This window comes from Xenopus tropicalis, chromosome 5 (assembly GCF_000004195.4).
Source record: "Xenopus tropicalis strain Nigerian chromosome 5, UCB_Xtro_10.0, whole genome shotgun sequence".
NCBI lineage: Eukaryota > Metazoa > Chordata > Amphibia > Anura > Pipidae > Xenopus > Xenopus tropicalis.
The window spans coordinates 59244724-59266475 of record NC_030681.2 but is presented as its reverse complement, the minus strand read 5'-3'; the positions used below and the strand labels follow the sequence as shown (position 1 = coordinate 59266475).

Below are 21752 nucleotides of genomic sequence, written 5' to 3'. Positions count from 1 at the left end.
AAATGTGGCTTTTAAAGTTACCGAGAGCAGCTTTTTGTTGCCCTGCCGCTTTGAGTTAGTTTTTCATTTCCCCTCATGGCAGCAGCAGACCTTGATTATATGATATTATTTTATAATATGATAGATACAGATTTCTGACAATTGTTAGTAGATACTACACTTATCAATAATGTATTTCCAAAGTACAAAAAAGCAAGTAAAATAAAGTATAATGTAGAAAAATATAATCTTTGCTTAACCAACATAAACAAAAATGACCTTAGATCCTAGAAAACATTTGTCTACTTTATGTTATTAAAAGTTATGATATTATAGTTTGTTGTCTCTATTTTCTTTCCTAACATGTTTTTCAAATGCCATCTAGGACTCCAGCACTGATGATATACTGGCCTCCCCTGAAATTCCTCAGCCTCATATTAGCTCTCTAGAAAAGCCTCAACTTAAAGAAGGAGGTTCTGTAGAAAGTCTTCGGAGCTCACTTAGTGGACAGAGTTCAATGAGTAAGTACAATTCTTCTTAATTTGTTTTCATGAGTATGAATTGAAAAAAAATAGCCAGTTTGGTTTGTTTACTATTTTAATATCCCACTTATTTCAGGTGGGCAAACAGTGAGCACAACAGATTCTTCAGCTAGTAACAGAGAAAGTGTCAAATCTGAAGATGGGGATGATGATGAACCAGCATATAGAGGACCATTCTGTGGAAGAGCCAGAGTTCACACAGATTTTACACCTAGTCCATATGACTCAGATTCCTTAAAACTTAAGGTTTGTAGTATAACTTTTTGTCAATCAAGTACATCACAAAAGAGGAATCTCCTGTCAATTATCATTATTATTTTTTTTTTCTTCAGAAGGGAGACATTATCGATATTATAAGCAAGCCTCCTATGGGTACATGGATGGGTCTATTAAATAACAAAGTTGGAACATTTAAATTCATTTACGTGGATGTATTAAATGAAGCTGAGAAAAAAACAAAACGATCAAGAAGCAGAGGAAAAGGACTACTAAAGCCAAAGTCTGTTGAAGATCTCTTAGAGCGCATCAATTTAAAGGTTTGGGATTTACTATGAATTCAGACCAGTAACATAAACCATTATATGAAATTAGATCTGGTTAGATGATTAGCTGTTTGGTTTGAAATTGAGCTTCCAGCAGCCCACATAACATGAGCCTAATTGTAGATGGTGGTGTCCTGCAGCAGGACTGACTGAAGGATCATGTGCAGAGAGTGGCTGTTAGTGGTACTTTCTCTAACTGGAGGTCCAATTTAATTTCATCTTTTTATTAATGACTTGCAGGAGGTCATTGGATGCAAATCTGTGTTTTTCAATAACACAAAATTATGCAGAATAACTGAATTAATGTTGGATGTGCTATAATTGCAGGGGGAATTACATTCTGGTTAAGGCATCGTTGTCGGCCAGTTCGGATGGTGCACCAAGTTTAGCACAGGCTTAATGCTCCCTCCAAATGACACATGGCAGACGGCAACAAAATGTTGGATATCCTGATCTTGACGTAGGGATGTCAGTCGACTAGCAAGTCTGTCTTGTTGCAGGGCTGACAGGCAAGTCTTGATGCAGGGATGACAGGAGAGGCAATCTTAATGCATGCCACTTTTTTTCCCCTGCAAAACAGTGCATGTGGTAAAATTATGGTGTGGATTTGCAAAAATACTGATAGGAAAACCTTAAATATCTCTGGAAATCTAGGCAAAACAATTGCTCATCCCTAATAAAAATGTAAGTCTGCATGGGCAACATAGATTCACATATTCCCTTATACTCAGTAGTACATTGTATGCTATTTCAAATCCATAGAGTCACTAGTGACATGTCCACAAAATTGTGGTAGTTTATAACAATGGTACCATTTAAAATGCCACAGTGACTCCTTTGTTTAATATAGACCAGCTGTTAGGGCCTGCACATAGAAATTGGCACCAAGGAAGAAACAGTTCTCACAAATTCCAATGCACAAATCATGACAGGCAGCAATCAGAGTATAATCAGCCAGGAAGCACCCAGGCACTTGCAAGAAAAGTCCTACAATTGGACATTGAACTTGTTTCCTTGGGGTCTTTTACTTTGAATTTGGTTCCAAACCACGGCTTGATGCCATCACCATGCTGGCACAGTGTTCCATGTGATAGTCATGGGCGTCGCCATTTTGGATTCAGTGCTGAAGGAGAAAGGAGTGCCGAAAGGGTGCTCCTGGCATGCAGAGACATCTTATTTCCCCAGCCAATAGCAGGGCAACTTACAGGCCCCTAAATTTAGAGAGGAGTATCAACAAGCTTCAAAGGGGTTGTAGTAACTAAAAAGCAGGAGCAGTGGTGGTCATTGTGTGAATCAATTTGATATAGATATAGAAAAAAAAAGTGTTGCACTTACACAGTTAAATAAGCGATTTATCAGTCACTTTCCACAATTCAGTACAATATGGGGCACAGATAAGGTCACATTGTTCCAGTGTCTCCTTTCCCTCATACGTTCCTCCACCATTGTCATCTTGCGAGTGATGTCATACCTTATGTGCTTTGTTGAGGACTGCTTCTTTAGATTCAGATGTTTTGCCTTTCCTTCCCTTCAGTTGCCAGTGGACCGATGTTGCCACAGCAACTTTTCTAATGTCCTTTCACATTTTTCCTGTTTGGTTAAGTAGCCTCTGAATATGTGTTTCCATGGCAACATCAACTATTAACAAGGCTTAAACACAAATTGTGATGGGAACAAATATACCATTATAGTGAGGTTTCCATTTATATCTTAAGTGCACAACACAATGTTCTCCCTTTGTAATAGGTCACCCTAAATATCAGAAATAAAGAAAATATATATGTACCATAATTAAATATCCACAAAATATAATTCAATCATCCCTACTCTCAGATTAATATCAGTATTTAAACCAAAAGTCTAGGTGCATGTATACTGGAGAAGGGTTCCAAAGAGTATTGGAGTTGCTTACCCTTCCTTCAGAAGTCAAGAATCTTCTCCTGTATTCTTCCTGAACATCGACAATAACTGAAGGTGGAGGAGAACTACGTCCAGGGAAATGATAGGAAGACACTGGCTTGAGCAAGGAGGCGTGAAATACAGTATGAATGCACCATAAACTAATAATATAAAAATGTCCCAGAAAGCATTGACCCAATTTCTTACTTGGGCAAGACAACTTGAGATTGATGGTAGACAACCAAACGCGATCCCCCACCTTAATCCTAGATTTTTCTTTCTTTTCTGATCTGCATAGATTTTGAAATTTTGTTGAGCTTTAGCCATGGATTGTTGCAAAACCTAAAAATTGTTAGCTATAAAGTTAAATAGATCTTTCACTGCTTGAGCCCGAATCTCAGAAAAACAAAAAGGAAATAGTGCAGGATTTAATCCATTGTTCACAAAAAATTAAGACTGTTTAGTAGAGGAATGATAGGAGTTGTTGTAGGTGAATTCCATTGAGGGAAGTAGACTTGTCCAATCATCTTGAAGATAAGAAGATTAACATCTGAAATATTGTTCCAGGGTCTGGTTGGTTCTTTCAGTCGGACTGTTTGATTGAGGGTGGAAAGCAGAAGAAAGAGAGACTTTGTAAGGCTTCACAAACAGTTTTCCAAAATTGAGAGGTAAACTGAAAACTACGATGAGACACTACCTCATAAGGTAGACCATGAAGTCTCACAATTTCTTTAATAAAAATTTAGTCAGTCAGAGACAGAAGGTGGTTTGGGCATTGGGGCAAAATGAGCTATCTTAGTCTGATAGCACTGATGAGTGAATCTGTCCCGTTTCACTTCGCCTAAAAATTTGCTAATCTTTCAAATGATTCACAAAATGGCTAAAAATGTGTGAAATGGTGAAAATGATAGGTGCGAAGAAATGTACAATAAAATGGCGTATGCAAAAAAAATTTTGTGATGCGCTTAATGTTTTATTTTTTTTTTGGCCAATGGTGAAATGGTGTCCCTGTTAAGATGGCAATTCAGAGATAAAATCCTAAGACACAGAACCCCAAGAACGAGAAGGAATAGGGAGAGGCTGTAGAAGACCAAAGAGTTTACAATGGGAAGTTTTAGACTGGGCACAGATTTCACAGGAGGTAACATATCTTTCACCAAAACAACTTTTTAGCTAAAATGGATGTTTTTCTAATACCGGGATGTCCTACTAGCTTAGAATCATGGATAATTTTTAGTCCTTTGAGGCGTAATTTCTCAGGGACAAAGATTTTATCTTCACTTTTGCAAATCAACTCTGTAGAAGAGGGTGAATGCCAAAGATCCTTAAAAGAAGCTGATTCAAAAATGTGGGTTGAAGAAGAAGGATGTTATTAGATCTCAATATGGTTTCTGGAGGTCTTTGAAGGTCAGGTGGAGAGGAAAACATCTGGGAGAGGGTGTCTACTTTAATATTCTTGGATCCAGGGTGATTAGATAGATGGAAAACAGGCCTATCTAGCTTGTCAGGCAATGATTGTTCTGTCAATCTTCCCACTGCAGTGTTCTGTCTTCCCACTGCAAGGTAAGGGAAACAGTAAGTAAAGCTGTGGCAAAATACGATACTGAGCCTATTTTAGCACAGTTTTTATCCCTGGAAGGCCGAGAAAGACGGTCACTAAGCTGATGATCAGCTTGACTGCAATACAGACAGAGATTAAGTGTCCGACGTCTCAGATGTCCTTGGGCGATAAAGCAGGTCTTAGCGTTCCAATTTGCATGGGTTCTGGATCTGCAGTTGATGTGGCGAGGTCGGCCCAAACCCGTCCGACCTGTGGATATAGGGCCATCCCACACATCACTACTGTCTAGTAAAAGCATAGCACTGACATGAAAACACATATTTAAAGGCTGCTACACAAAACAGAAAATGTAAAAGGCATTAGAGAAGTTTACTGTATATGTTGATGTGGGTCCATGTAAAATTTAATAAATAAGTCTTCACCCATCAAAGAAAAAAAAAATTATAGTGACTTTTTCTTGTACTGCACCTCTGCCAATCCACAACAGGGAAAATTTGCAAGTGGTAACAAGAAAATTTCGGGCCTACATAGCCCTTTGTCAAGTGTAGGTTAAAGGGGACCTGTCACCCTAAGAAATAATTACAAATTGTTTTCTATTGTGTTTGTCAAGCAAAATAAACTTCAATTACACTATATAAATTATTTTAAACTTGTTTCATTCAGCCTTGGAATTCACAATTGCAGATAACTGTCAGGCTCCATTTTGTGGACACTGTTATTAAGGCAAGCTGTGCATCCTGCTAAAATCTCATTTCTGTGCCAGTATGGGGGGGACCTGATACCAATATCCATGCACTGGTTACAAAATTCGATGGTGAAGAGGGAATGTGAGGTGCTGTGACATCTAAGGAGTTCTGAGTTGAAAGTGAAAGTAACTGTCTGCCCCACCCCTATGTGTAGAGGCGGGTCAGGCAATATATGATTGACAGCTGGGACTTTTAAATGCTTATATAATATGTATAGATGCGTTAATAAAAAAATGACTTTGGGTTACATGTTTAATTTGAAAAGGGCTTTTATTATACAGCTTTTTATGTCTGGGTGACAGGTCCACTTTAACACACAGTAGAAACCAAACATTTAACCAAGAAATTAGGAAGCTGTGTTCTAATGATCATATTACGAAAAAATATATACTGTGCACAGTAGTCCACATTAGGCAAAGTTGTAACCTTAATTGTCCAAAAAAGGATACACATCAAGTTCAACCCATCAAAACAAACCCAGCACACACAACCCACACCTACCAATCTATACACTCACATACATAAAATATATATACAACCACTAATACTAACTGTAGATATTAGTATCACAATAGCCTTTGGATATTCTGCTTGTTCAAAAACTTATCCAGGCCCCTCTTAAAGGCATTAACAGAATCTGCCATTACCACATCTCTAGGAAGGGCATTCCCCAACCTCACTGCCCTCACCGTGAAAAACCACCTACACTGCTTCAAATGGAAGCTCCGTTCCACTAATCTAAAGGGGTGACCTCTGGTGCGTTGATCATTTTTATGGGAAAAAAAGAACATCCCCTATCTGCCTATAATCCCCTCTAATGTACTTGTACAGAGTAATCATGTCCCCTCGTAAGCGCCTCTTTTCCAGAGAAAACATCCCCAACCTCGACAGTCTAACCTCATAGCTTAAATCTTCCATCCCCTTAACCAGTTTAGTTGCATGTCTCTGCACTCTCTCCAGCTCATTAATATCCTTCTTAAGGACTGGAGCCCAAAACTGCACCACATACTCAAGGTGAGGCCTTACCAGGAACCTAAAAATTATGTTTTCATCCCTTGAGTCAATGCCCTTTTTTATACAAGACAGTACTTTATTTGCTTTAGTAGCCACAGAATGACACTGCCTTGAATTAGACAGCTTGTTATCTACAAAAACCCCTAGATAGTTCTCTATTAAGGATACCCCCAACAAACTACCATTCAGTAGATAGTTAACATTGATATTATTTCTACCAAGGTGCATAACTTTGCACTTGTCAACATTGAACCTCATTTTCTATTTTGCTACCCAGTTTTCCAGTTTTGTCAAATATGCAGCATCCTGCATAGAACTTATAGTTTGGCACAATTTATTGTCATCAGCAAAAATAGAAAAAGTACTGTCTATGCCCACCTCCAGGTCATTAATAAACAAGTTAAAAAACAAAGGACCAAGGACTGACCCCTGTGGTACGCCATTAACCACACTGGTCCAAATAGAAAATGTTCCATTTACCACGACTCTCTGTAATCTATCCTTCAGCCAGTTCTCTATCCAATTACAAATATTATGTTCTAGGCCAATATTCCTCAATTTGATCATTAACCTTCTGTGAGGTACTGTATCAAATGCTTTAGCCAAGTCCAAGTTCCTGCTCACCTCCTCATAAAAGGCGACAAAATTAGTCTGGCAAGATCTGTTATGCATAAAACCATGCTGCACAAACTTGTGAACTGCAATGTATTCAAGTACCCTATCCCTTATTACCCCTTCCAAAATCTTGACTAACAGGCCTATAGTTTTCAGGCTGAGAACAGGTTCCCTTTTTAAATAAAGGCACCATGCCAGACCTCAACGAATCCTGAAAAATTATGTGAAAGAGGCTTGGCAATCACAGCGCTCAGCTCATTTAATACCCTGCGATGAATCCCATCCAGTCCTGGGCCTTTGTTTACCTTTACATGTTCAAGTCTCTTTTGAATTTCCTCCTCTCTGACCCATGCGTCAGTAGATAAATTACTAGAACTGGGCATATTAAAAGGCAAGCCTTCAGTAGCTGGCTCCTTAGATGTATAGACAGATGAAAAATAAGTGTTCAAAATTTCTGCTTTTTCCGCCGTTCTCATCAACCAACTTACCCCCCCCCCCCCTTCGTGATAATAAGGTTCCCACCCCTTCTTGCTTCATTTTTTTACTATTCAAATAATTAAAAAGTAATTTTGGATTCTTTTTACTCCTAGCTGCAATATCCCTTTCCATCTCTATTTTAGCTTGCCTGATAGCTTATTTGCATGCTTTATTTGCTTCCTTGTACCTGATGAAAGTTTCTGCTGTCCCAGCTAACTTGAATGCTTTAAAAGCATATTTTTTCTTACCAACCTCGACACTAACCCTGGTGTTAATTCTGTGAAAATGGCAGCAGGTTGAATTTCCCCATTAAAAGTCAATAGGTAAAATCTGATTTGCTGTTGGACTGTCTGCCCACTTTTTCTAACCTTGAACCTCAGTTACCTGGTGCCTTACTCTGCAAAGTTTGGGGACCCTGGTGTTATTACTGCGAGAATGGCAGCAGGTTGAATTTCCGCCAAGTCAATAGCTAAAATCTGATTGGCTGTTCACAGCTCCGCCCACTTTTTGGCATCCAACAGTCATCATATTTTCATTCAGGTTGACTCCATGACTATGTGATTCAGATTTGGGGAGTGTAGCTCAAAGATTGGCAGCAGTTTCAATTTCCCCATTAAAGTCAATGACTGAAATTTGATTGGCTGTTGTTGGCCCCTCCCACTTTGGGGTCATCTAACAAATGTTGCTGTTTCATTCGGGGTGACCTCATGATGTTATTCAAGTTTGGGGGGTGTAGTTTCAAAGCTGTAAGAGTGGCAGCAGTTTGAAAATCTTCCCTATCAAAGTCAATGGGAAAATTGGGGTGTTCGGAGCAGCGCCACAAAAGACGGGGGGGGGGGGGATCGCTTAGAAAAGCACAAGCAACCTGCTCCTCTATAGGGTGAAGAAGTGTGGAGAGTTTGGGTGTTGTACCCCTAAAACTGTAGGAGGAGTAGAATTTAGAAAATGGGGGGAGCGAAGAAGAAAAAGCGGAAGAAAAAGCTGGTCGAAGAACAATATGTTGGTTTTTCAACCCAACATAATAACTGCCCGAGACACAGAGTAAGCACAATATAGTCATTCCATATGTAGCTGGAGTGTCAGAGAAGCTCAGGAGGATTTTCAACAAACACCACATCCCTGTGTTTTTCAAACTTAGCAACAAAATGAGTCTAGCAAGGAGTGCACAGATCTATTCATTGGGGCATAGGAGGGCTAACTCTATAGGACTAGACTCAGCTGTCTTTTGACACCTAAAGCACAAGGGACACTCCTTTGGACAGAGAAGACCACTGGTTTCAATAAAGCATAAAAGAGGCTATTAATGTTAAGGTAGAGAAACCATACCTTCAGAACTACCTGTCTGCTCCATACAGTGCTGCTCCAAACATCTTTACCCGGCGGTTTCCCAACACTTTACACCTCCATTCATGCAACTATCACAAGTACACCAGTCTCTGAGTCGCATGACACCTTGGTCACCTTCTATCACAGTAACCTCACAGCATTCACAACCTCCCTGATTTTCTTTTATTACTCATTGCACCATTGTTATTGGATAATTGGAAGAGTTTATATGCTAAGGACTTCCCCTACCTGTCAGGTGAACTGAAGAAGCTGCTCAGATGAGTAGTGAGAGGTCTTCAATAAGTAATGCACACCTAGTAACCACAAAAAGGCAGCAAATGGTATGTTTAACATATAATGCTCTTAATATGGTAAATATTCACAAAACAGTAAATACAATTACAATGCATAATATACATACCACCAGTTGGACAAAATGTAATATACAGAAAAAGCAGACACGTGTGGATTGAGAAAACCCCAACGTTTCGGAACACAGTCCTTTGTCAAGGGCATTCTTGAATATGTATTAATATTCTTTTTGCCCCCATATGCACACTTTTTCTTCTCTTTTCTGTCTTTGTTTTAAAGCTAGATATTTCTGCTTTAGCAATTGTGGTGTGCCCCCCAAAACTATTTGTTTGAATTAGGTCTTCAATGATTACTCAGCAAGTCCAATTGCTTTAGATTTTCTTCTACCAGATACATGAAGGAAAGGAGATCCTGCCAACTTTTGTACTTTTTACATATGAATTCATCTGCACCCAGTGTTGTGTTGCATTGCAGTGCAGTGGTCCATTAACTACAATTTTTAATCTATTTACTCTATGGCCACCGCCCCTTTTTTTTAATAAAGAATCCCTTTGGGGATTGTTGATACGCCTCCATAAATTAAGGGGCCTGTAAGTAGCCAATCCAGGGAATTGAGAATATTTTTCTACATGCATGTCTTCATTATGAAAAGGAGTCAATGTGGTATTTTAAAAACTGTAAAGGCACAATTGTTATGAACTATCACAATTTTATGGACATTTCACATTAACCCTTTCACTGCCAAGCATGGACGCGTACGTGCTGGCAGAAAAAGGTTCTCCTCTCACTTCCTGCTGTGCAGCACTCTGCCAGGACTACCCCCCAGGACCTCCCAAGTGATCCCTGCATCCATCCTGCTCCAGAACAGGTAAGTGGCATTTATTTGCACAATTACACACACACACACACACACACACTTATATACATTTACACACACAGTGCAGAATTTAGCACAGTTTGATATTTTTTTTTTTTGCTTTTCTACATTTTGCACACTTGTTAGACACTCATATACATACAGACTGTTGCACATTTTTAGATGTGTACACACATGTATACATTTTACCCCTTTGTCTGTTTATTTTGGCAGCATGGAAATTGAATGAGGTATTTTGACCTCTAATTACGCTGTTGTGTGACTTATTTTGTTATTTACTGATTTGCACAATTTTTGTGGTTTTATTGCATTTTTATCCCAGCATTAGTGTTCCTGATCTGTTGTTTAGCATAGCTTTTGCCATTTGGTACTTTGGTATAGAAAGATATCTTTACCTATTTTGAATTCATCAGAATGTGTACTTTCCAAAAATATATGGTTTCCTGGGGTTCCCTGTACAGGGGGTCTTATGGTACATAATATGCTGCCAGGGTGCTCTGTCTGAGTTGGCAGGTGAGAAAATCCATGTACACTATTTTAATTTTGGAGTCCGTACTTATCACACACTTTGTTATATCTATTCATATTGGGCATCAAACTGTTCAGTAGACCTCTGGTAATTTGCCTTCGTATGTTAGAAATTGTGTGAGATAAATGCGCCAGACTGCAAAATTTTTAGGCGATTTTCAGAAATGTCATAAAAACCAACTTAGGAAAGCTTTGTAGACTGATACTTTGGTGTTAAAAGGAGTCCTTACCCATGTTGGATTCATCAGAGTGTGTACTTTCCAAAATTGTATGGTTTTCAGGGTTGGCTGTATAGTTAAGGGGTCTCATGACACATAATATGAAACGGGATCGTTTTGCAGATGCTGAGTTAGCAGCTGAGAAAATTCACATGCACTAATTTACGTACATGTCACATAGTAAATCTATGCATATTAGGCATCAAACTGTTCAGTTGACCTCTGGGGTTCATATTTAAGGTGATTTATATGGTTACCTAATGACCTGTAGAAAATAAGATGCTGCATAGTTTTGAGGTGGTTTTTTGAAATATCATCAAAATCGGCATATTTAGGGAAGCTTTGGGGCTTATTTTAGAATATGACTTTCTGGGGTGAGCATACTTTTTTGTAGCTTTATCCCACATAAAATTATGTAAATGTGTTGATTTTGCAGGAGCCTGAATGACAGAAATATTAGCTCATAAGGGTTATGTTCACCTTGGGGCCCCTAAATGCAACATACTTAGGTAAACCTATACACATTCGGTATAAAGCTGTTCAGTGGACCCCTGGCATTTATATTTAGGGTGTTTTATCTTGGTATCTAATGATATGTGGGGGATAAGATGCTGCAAAGTGAAAGCTCTGAAGTGATTTCTGGAAATTTCATCTAAATCCCTAAATTTAGGGAAAGCTATGCAGAGTGATTCTTTGAAATAGAAAGACATGTGTACCCATTTTGAATTCAGGGGAATGTGTACTTTTCAAAAATATATGACTTTCTGGGGTGAGCGTACTTTTTTATTGTTTTATGCCACATAAAATTATGTAAATGTGTTAATTTTGCAGGAGCTGAAATTACAGAAATGCTAGATCATGTGGGGGTGTGTTCACATTGGGACCCCTACATTCCACATACTTAGATAAACTTATGTATATTGGGCATCAAACTGTTCAGTGGACCCCTGGTATTCATATTTAGGATGTTTTACCTTATGACCTGTAGGAGATAAGATGCTATAGACTTGAAGCTTTTTGCTAAAAAACAATAACTTTAGGAAAAAAATTGCAACTTGCTAGTAGACAGTTTTACCTATTCTGGATTCCCCAGAATCTGTTATTTCCAAAAACGTATACATTTTCTGGGTTGAACCTTCCGTTAGTGGAATTTTAAAATCTATGTAGAAGTATGCAGCTTTCTGAACCAGTGCTTTGGAAATTCGGTAGCATACTGCTGGTAGTTTTTCGACCTGTAGAAGTGAGAAATCTCCATAAAAACGATATAGATTTAGTATTGGTGCATTCAGGAGACATGGGACTTTCCAAATCAGTTGTATTTTTGTGCATAAAATAATTTTTGTTTCTGGTATATGTGTTCATATTATGGAATTTTTTAGACATTTAAAAGCCTTTATCTTATTAGAGATGTGGAATTACACAAAAAATAGCATATTTTAAAAGCTTAGGTTGTCCAAAATAAAATAATATATTGTTTTCCTGGCTGAACTAAAAGTCTCCCTGAGGAAAGGCCCCTAAAGTTAAAGGACAAGGAAAGGTTAATATAAATTAAAAGTAAATCTAAAGGCATTCTTTTTAAGTACTTCCTGCATATCTAAATTCCCAAATCCCTACTTGCTTCTCTGAGATATGGTGCTGGCAGCCTACAGCAGTGTGACATCACTGAAATCTCTCTCCCCTTCCTGTAGGCTGCCAGCCTAATATTTAATTAGGTGAGCCAAAAATGTGCCGTTTTTACTAAACAATAGGAGGACTATTGGGCAGTATGCTTTTTAAATTTTGACTTGCATTCTCCTTTAAAGAGCATAAAATGTTCAAAAACCGTCTGGCAATAAAAATTCCACTGTGGCCAAATCGGCTACCAGTGAAAGGGTTAATGTTTTTTTGATAATTTGTTTAATACACACTGGTGTATTTTATTCACAACAATATTGCCATAGGTTTTGTATTTATTTGTATTCCTTTGTGTAATAAGACCATGAATCACAAGCCCTTTCATCTCTTGAATGAAGTTGCATTAAAGGAGAAAGAAAGGTAAAAACTAAGTAAGCTTTATCAGAAAGGTTTATGCAAATACAGCCATAAGCACTCACAGAAACGCTGCACTGACTTCTTGTTGTGTCTGTAATTCATGTGCCAGAGCCACGCAGCTCTCTGCCTTCTCCTCTCTCCTGCTCCCCCCTCCCTCAAGAATGCTAAGAACTCACTCCCCCCCCCCTTAGGAATGTGGATCTGAGCCAATCAGCAGGAAGCTGACTCATAGTCTTACAAACTAAGCATGTACACTTGGTCTTGGTCTCAGTGCAGGAGTGCACTGGGAACTTTCTTTACACAGCTCAGTGTTTTTTCTTCCTGTTTGGCTTCTGATCATCTGAACAGGTGAAATATGGGGAGACTTAAGGGCACTATTGCGACAACTGAAGGTATGCCTGCAGCTTGAGGTTAACTCTTTATTAGTCTTTCCTTCTCCTTTAAGCTGGTCATGCATCCCCTGATGTATACTTTTGCTAACTTTACCATACTAAGTCAGCATCTGAGCATGTGTGTCAAGAAAGTAAATATGAAAAATTATTTTTACAGGAGCACATGCCAACCTTTCTTTTTAATGGCTATGAAGACCTGGATGCCTTTAAACTTTTGGAGGAAGAAGACTTGGATGAACTGAATATCCAAAACCCAGAGCACAAAGCAGTTTTGCTTACAGCAATTGAGCTGTTGCAAGAATATGATAGTAAGGAGATTTCTAAAAAGAAAATTAATTTTAGTTATGTGTTATGTGTTCTACGTTCAGTCTATTTCATGATAGTCATGTAACTGTAACATCCTAGGAAAACAACCTCAGATTAATAGCAAATATTATTTAAATTTGCACCTTCTTAAAATAAACCTGGTCTCACACATTTTTATTTAGACTAATTATGAATGTCCCATGTAAAACAGTTGACTCACTGGTGGATATGCTAAAAGCTAACCCTTGAAATTGTTAGCTCTCAAGATGTTTTTCACTAAAGCCTTGCAAAACCCACACTTTACCTATCTGTAATCGAGCACAAACAGTGCTCTTGTTTGTCCCTGAGAAAGAGCACTGTTAGTGCTCAAAACTTTGGATTTATTGTAATAATTTTTTTTTTTTTTGTATATATTCTGTCCCAGCGTGTGCGGTACTCTGTCTCTCTCTCTATTATCTCATATATATATATATATATATATATTTATTATTATATGTTAGTTACCTCTTTAAATTGTTTTAAAAACATCAACACAAGCCTTGTTTGTTGGTCTTTGATATTGATATTGGAGAAAATAATTTGTCTGCTTTTTCCCACTCTGCCTAGGTAACAGTGATCATTCAGGGTCCCAGGAGAAAATGCACACAGAAGTTGAAAGTACAAGCGGGTGCTCCCACCGGGACTCCGGATGTTTTGAAAGCAGTGAGAATCTTAAAAATGGTAATGATGGCAATTAATCACTAGGTGGCATGCTGAAACAAGTTTAAACACCCAGCCATACAGCAAACAGGGAAACACAAGTTTAGAGGAAGTTATTACCTAGATATCACCTTCCTTTGACTTGGATCTGCTTTTATTAGTTAGGAAATATGCCTAATATAAACAGCCTGTATGCACATTGATTTTTTTATTGTGAACTTTTTGACAGCCATCTTCATTATTTAATGCTCGTGTTACCTTCCATCTCCATCATGCGTGGCTTTCATTTCTTTACCTTGATGCTTTTTTGTTGTTTTGTTTCTTGCCTGTCCCATTGTAATATTCTTTGCAATGCTTAATGGCACCACTGTCGTGTACAGTGTACAACTAAAGAAAACTGTCTCCAAAAATCCTTTGCTAGTAACACTTCAACTATAGGTATAATCACTATTAAAAACAACTGTTTTAGATATTGTTGAATGTGTACATATTACTCCTAGAAGCAGATAAATTAGACTAGTCTCTTTTAGTTTATTTTTTGGTATGTGATTCTGCTCCCTGAGCTGTAGATGGTCCATGGTTATTGTACATATAAACTTGTTACAGTATGAAAATCTCAGAAGGGTAACTGAATGGGGACAAATCAGGACTGGCACTAAGACTTTTTCAGTTTGTTGTGCAAGATACAGTATCACTGGGAGACACAAGGGTCACTTTTGCAGAGAAAGTCTTCTTTATCTTTTTCTTGCTTCATACTTCATAGCCAGTTATGATAAATATTGAGATAACATTATGTCTGGCAGTTCAATGAAAAATATTTTACTATTAATACCAGTCAGGTTCCTTATATTTATTGTTAAATACAATACAGGTATGGGATCCCTTATCCGGAAACCCGATATCCAGAAAGCTCTGAATTACGGAAAGCCTGTCTCCCATAGACTTCATTATAAGCAAATAATTTAGATTTTAAAAATTGATTTCCTTTTTCTCTGTAAAAATAAAACAGTGCTTAGTATTTGATCCAAACTAAGATATAATTAATCCTTACTGGATGCAAAATAATCTTATTGAGTTTAATTCATGTTTTATTGATTTTTTAATAGACTTAAGGTATGAAGATCCAAATTACGGAAAGACCCCTTATCCGGAATACCCTTGGTCCCGAGCATTCTGGATAATGGGTCCCATACCTGTAATACTAAAACTTGCTCTAAGCCACCCAGCACATCAAGCCTAATTTAAAATTTAAAACAGCCAGTCTCAATTTGCATTCGCTCACCCCTTCATAGAGTTGGTCCAAGTGCCTTGCCCCGGACCCTTCACCCAGGGAAAATTTTTCCCATTAAATTATCACGTGAATCACAGTTTTTCATGGACAATCACCCCACTGATCCGGTGGTCCGGGTCAGCTCCCCAGACCCATAGCAAAGGGAGACCCAGCAGTCACAAGCACAATTTCTCGATGGGTACGCACTCCAGACACGGGTGAAGGTGGTTAAGAAATAGCTTTATTCACAATAATCCACAGGATTATTGTGAATAAAACTATTTCTTAACCACCTTCACCCGTGTCTGGAGTGCATACCCATCAAGAAATTGTGCCTGTGACTCCTTATATTTACTGACAATTGTGAATTTCCTATAAAGCTTAGTGCTAGTATGGTATACTTTAAAACAGCCCGCTACTAAGTGCCTCTCTTGCCTCAGGGATAGTTTGCAGTGAATTGCTTGAGCTGGATTTCTGGGACCTTGACTGGACATTTACTTTTTATGATCATTGACCTGCTGATAAAAAAATCAACATTATTTAAAAACCCCTATTTAGTAAATTCAGTGGCAGAGCTGGCCTAGGTATATGTACAGATTGTACTGCACTTGTACAAATATGAATATAAGAGGGGTGCCTGTGGCAGCACCAGATATTAATCCAATGCTACATACATCCATGAGCTCATACAGGAACCCTTACTTGATTTAGACAAGTTCAGATGTAAGTATAAAAACATAGAGCCAGGAATAAGCAGTCATGTCACATGTGATGTCGGGGGTGGGACTGTGATGTGGTAGTCAGTGATTACCTGATTCTCTCCGGGGTTCCTCACTTGGAAAACCATGCAGTTTGTTTTGACCCAGAAAGACCCTCCGAAAATCAGCAACCCTAACCAGGAACCCAGAAGCAATGTACACTGGATTCGCTGATATGGTTGCCAGCCACATTTCCATTTTTTGTTTAATCTTGGTGCTGTTCAGTTTAAGAACTGTCTGCCCAGGTTTTAGCATTATGAAACCTGAATAAAGATCTGGGCAATACCTGCCTCCATTGTCACAGCCCCAACCCACACACCCTGCTTGTTATGACTCTCCTCCATATGTCACCAATCCGCCCCCACCTTCGCTGCTTTGCCCCTATATGCAGGGTCAGACTGAGCCAGCAGGACACTGGAAAAAATCCGGTGGGCCCTGTTGACCCAGAACCGTTCCTTGCCAGAAAGAATTTGCACTCAACCACTGACATCACTCTCCTGATTGCGCCTAGGAAAGGAAAAGTTAAATCCTGCCCATATGTCTTCTCCCCCCTGCAGTTTTTGCTGAGGCCAAAGGTGGCAAACCTATGCACTAACCTGTTTTCCACAGCACTGCTTCTTTTTGTCTTCTTTCTGCTCCTTTGCTCTATGTGACCATTTTTTTCTGAGAACTTGGAGGTATTGGTTGCTATAGATCAGCGGTTCTCAACCTGTGGGTCAGGACCCCTTTGGGGGTCGAACAACCCTTTTACAGGGGTCACCTAATTTCAATGATTTTAGGAATAATTTTATGGTTGGGGGGTCACCACAACATGAGGAACTGTATTAAAGGGTCGCAGAATTAGGAAGGTTGTGAACCACTGCTATAGATAATGGAAGAAATGGGCAAAACTGAATCAATCAGTGATTGGATTTTTTCCAGTCAGCTGCAGGTATAACAGTAAATGCAACAATTTGATTGGTTGCCATAAGTTACTGCACATGGGCAAATTTGCCCAGTGTTGATAAATGACCCCAAGTGAGTAATACAAAATATTTGTATGACACATGGTTAAGTGACATTGTTTCTGTAATGGCTACACCAGCTGTAATACAGTCTTGTCTAGCCTCAGACAATAATTCCAAATTAAGCCACTTTCGTCACCGTTATCATAAAGAAGCAAGAATAAGATTTGAAGCATGTTAAAATATTTAATGAATTGTAGGCATGACATGGTAGTCATAGTATATTTGCAGCAGTTTTACAAATCTGCCTCATATAAATACATATTGTACACAGAAGCCATGAATATAATGTAAATTATTTCTTTATAAACAGTGCTTTGTGATGTCACCAGTTATAATTGGTGCTATAAAGTCAAAGCAGAGGTAGCACACCATTCAAAATCGGGTTACCGTATATACTCGAGTATAAGCCGAATTTTTCACTCGCGTCCAGGGGGGGGTGTCTCGCAACGCACGCCACCGAGTTACTTCAACACACGTCGGCATACAGATTGAGAGCACAGAGGGAGGTCTATTGCTGCCTGCAGCGGATTGGGAGCACACAGAGAAAAGAGGGAGAGCACACAGGGGCTGCATACAGAGGGAGAGCACACAGGGGCTGCATACAGAGGGAGAGCACACAGGGGCTGCATACAGAGGGAGAGCACACAGGGGCTGCATACAGAGGGAGGGCACACAGGGGCTGCATATAGAGGGAGAGCACAAAAGGGCTGCATACAGAGGGAGAGCACACAGGGGCTGCATACAGAGGGAGAGCACACAGGTGCTGCATACAGAGGGAGAGCACACAAGGGCTGCATACAGAGGAAGAACAGGGGCTGCATACACGTCTGCATACAGAGGGAGAGAGCACAGAGAACAGGTGCTGCAAAGTAGCTCTAATTCCTCATGCAGACAGAACAGAAGTCACATTTAATTAAACATTCAAATGAGACAATAACTAGCAAAACAATCATTATCTATTGTAAGGTCTATTGATGTCTGTATCGGTCAAAGGGTCCTTCATCCACCTTTCCATAATCTTCAGCTGCCAACATGATATATTTATGAAGAGTTTACAGGGGGTTATGCTGAGTGTCCTTTATTATTTATTTGATTATTGAAACTTAGCAGTTGCTGCTGCATTTCCCACCCTAGGCTTATACTCGAGCCAATACGTTTTTCCATTAGGTAAAATTAGGTACCTCGGCTTATATTTGGGTCGGCTTATACTAGAGTATATGCGGTAATACCTGGGTTCCTGTGGAAAATAATAATATACAATCATAGAAAATGATGGCACTCACAGGATTTGCATGATTTGAAGAGGCAGAGATCAACAGGAACACATGTCAACAGGAACTTCTTTTTAGGTTTTTATTTAATCCAACGTTTCAGTTCCACACTGGAACTTTCGTCCTGACGTGTAATTATCTCACAGAACTGATTAATTTACTGGCATAGTATTGGGCTTGGTATAGTATTTTATTCAGTTTTTTTTACATCTGATGTTATGAGTCATGTTAACTTACCACATCATGAGATTTCAGAAAGGTAGAAAAAAGATAGATATAACAAATTTTCAGGCTATGAAGAAGCAAGGTAGGCATTCACATCCATATATCTCAATAGGCCTCAGGTAAAAGTATAAGAATATCCTTGCCAGGCAAATCACAGCATAGTTGCGGTTGCCATATATTGCAATGTGTTGTAATACCCATTGACAAAGGGGATCTCCTGAGTTGTCCCCATCTCTGAACCAGGCAATAGCTCCAGGATTGTGGCTGCATCTGTATAGACAGATGAAAAATAAGTTCAGAAATCTGTATTTTCCCTGTTCTCATCAACCAACTGACCCCCTGTGATAATAAGGGTCCAACCCCCTTTACATATTTAAAAAATACTTTTGGATTCCTTTTACTGTTAGCTGCAATACCCCTTTCCATCTCTAAAATTAAGTGTTTTAGTTACTCCCTTATAGAGCTGTCTCAGCAGCATTTTCTCAAAGGAGTGGAATTTAACAAATTTAAATAATAATATAGTCCACTCAAAGAATATTTTGCATAATAAAAGAAAATAAAATTCTAAGCAACTTTTCAATGAACATTAAAGGGGACCTGTCACCCTAAGAAATAACTCCAAATTATTTTCTATATTGTTAGTTGGGCAAAATAAACTTTACTTACTCTATATAAATAATATCAATCTTGTTTCTTTCCGTCTTGGAATTACTCAATCAAAGCAAGCAGGCAGGCACCATTTTGTGGACACTGTTATGAAGGCAAGCTTTGTATCATGCCAAAATCTTGTTTATGTGCCAGAATGGGGGACCAGATGCCCTTGCTCGTGCACTGGCTACACAATTAGATGATGAGGAGGGAGGGGACAAGTGAGATGTGCAGTGACATCTACGAAGTGCTGAACGGAAAGCTAAAGTTACTGTCTGCGAGGCGGGGCAAGAAATATGTGATTGAAAGCTGGGATTTTTAAATGCTTTTATAATTGGTTTGGATGTGTTAAAGGTGACATATTGCATCATACTCATTTTTTGGTAATATATTCCCCTTTCTCTAAAATGTATAGTGCATCTATAAAACAAGGTTTTAAAAACATTTTACCTGTTAAAAATGTAATTATACTAAAGCTGCAGAGAGATCCTTTCTCCTCTGCGTCTAAGCTGAAATGAGGACTGGGCGTGTCCTCATGCTGCCTCAGGAAGTGATCATACTTCTGAGTGACAGTCAGAAAGTCCTGCCCCTGTATTAGTTTTGCTTCACCTACAGTTAGGACGGGCCTTTTTTCAATGAGAATAACACGAAAGCATGAAAGTTGGATGGCACTCCAGCTGGTAAATAAAAACTTTCTTCATAGGAAAGAGGTTTATTCATGGGGGCCTGCTGGAGGGCCCTTTATATCACAGCTGATGGCAATAAATTGTGCATAAAACTCCCTGCAAACTATTAACCTTTTTTTACATAAATAAAAGAAGTTTGTCCCCCTGCCTGCATCCCCCTCAGCTGATTGTGTCCTCCTTTCCCTGACAGCCGTTTTGTCCTTCTCCCCCCCAGAGTCTTTCTGTTTTGTTTCCCCCCCCCCCAGAGCCTCCTTCTCCCCCGTGAGAGCTGCCCTGTCTGCTTCCCCTGAGAGCCGTTCGTAACTTCTGACAGCTGCCCCTGTGCTTCTTATAAGGAACTTTCGGCTCTGTGCTTCTTTATCTGAAAGGAGCACAGAGCCGAACATTCCTTATAAGAAGCACAGGGGCAGCTGACGTCACTAGAAGCACCTCCCTCCCTTCACAGCCCAAACCCTCAGTAATGAAGCTGTGAGAGCCGGCGGCTCTTTAGCAAACTGTACAGAGTCTTAAACCGGAAGTCCAGGATAGGAGCATAATAAGAGCAGTTTTTGGCCAATTTTATGAAAGTTTCACTTGAAATGTACCAAAAAAAAGCCAATTCCTTCTATTTTACATTAAAAAACATCCATTAAAGCACTCTGAAAAATGATGGTATATGTCCCCTTTAACATAAAAATGAATTTGGGTTTCATGTTTAATTTGAAAAGGACTTTTTTTTATGTCTGGGTGACAGGTCCACTTTTGTCTCACTTTTATTTCAATTGTCTGTTTATCCCTTTCTGTTCTCTGGGTCTGGCTCCTCAAACTATGAAACAAGTGCCAGGTCTCCTCCAATTTCTTTAATCCGCAGTCTTGCTACATAGTTTCTGGATTAGATTTGACATAGGTCATCTACTTGCAGCCTCTCTGCATGTGGTTTCTGTTGGTGAGTTATATCTGGATAAGTACGCCAGTAATTTACCTGCTTTCACGCCCTTTGTTGTAAAATTGTACAGTTTTTGTAAAAAGTCGTTTTTTGAGGCATTAGCTATTCGTCCTATATATTTTACCCTTTCACTGCCAAGCACACCTCACGTAGTGGCAAATTGCAAGAATTTTAGGCGATTTTCAGAAATTTCATAAAAACTGCTAACTTTACTTTGCTGTAGAAAGGTATCTTTACCCATGTTGGATCCTTTAGAATGTGTACTTTACAAGAATATATGATTTTCAGGGGCTCTCTGTACATTTAGAGGGCCTTGTAAAGCAGAGTTGGCAGCCAATACAATTCATATGCACCAATTGGTAAATCTTTACGGTCATGTGTCATTGTATGTTAGAAATTCTGCGAGATAAATGCATCAAATTGTGATTTTCAGAAAAGTCATAAAAACCGCTAACTTTAGAAAAGCTTTGCAGATTGGTACTTTGGTATAGAAAGGCTTTTTTTTCAGATTTGTTAGAATGTGTACTTTCCAAAAATATATGGTTTCTGTGTGTTTCTGTACAGTTAGGGGGCTTTTTTTTTTTCAGAAACTGATTTGGCAGCTGAGAAAATGTATACGCTATTTTCATTTGGGGTCTGTACCTATCACATGCGTTGATAATTCTATGCATATTGGGCATTAAACTGTTCATTAGACCTCTGGTATTCATATTTAGGGTGATTTTCCTTTGTATGTAAAATATTATGAGATAAGGTAAATGTGGCAAATTGCAACATTTTAGGTGATTTTAAGAAATCACTAAACTGCATTTCATTTGGGGTCCATACTTATTACAAACTTTGGTATATCTATGCATATTGGGCATCAATCTGTTCAGTAGACCTCTGGTGTTCATAT

General features: G+C 38.9%; 1 protein-coding gene across 8 annotated transcripts in view; it reads left to right on the top strand.

Moving 5' to 3' along the window:
* Positions 1-21752, top strand: part of sash1 (SAM and SH3 domain containing 1) — a 254021-nt gene that overhangs the window by 200877 nt on the left and 31392 nt on the right. For all 8 annotated transcript variants that reach the window (XM_018094286.2, XM_018094288.2, XM_018094285.2 and 5 more), the window contains 5 exons: positions 365-500; positions 598-767; positions 854-1057; positions 13217-13367; positions 13972-14085. In XM_018094286.2, coding sequence (XP_017949775.1) covers positions 365-500; positions 598-767; positions 854-1057; positions 13217-13367; positions 13972-14085 — 775 coding nt within the window. The remainder of the gene's footprint in view (positions 1-364; positions 501-597; positions 768-853; positions 1058-13216; positions 13368-13971; positions 14086-21752) is intronic.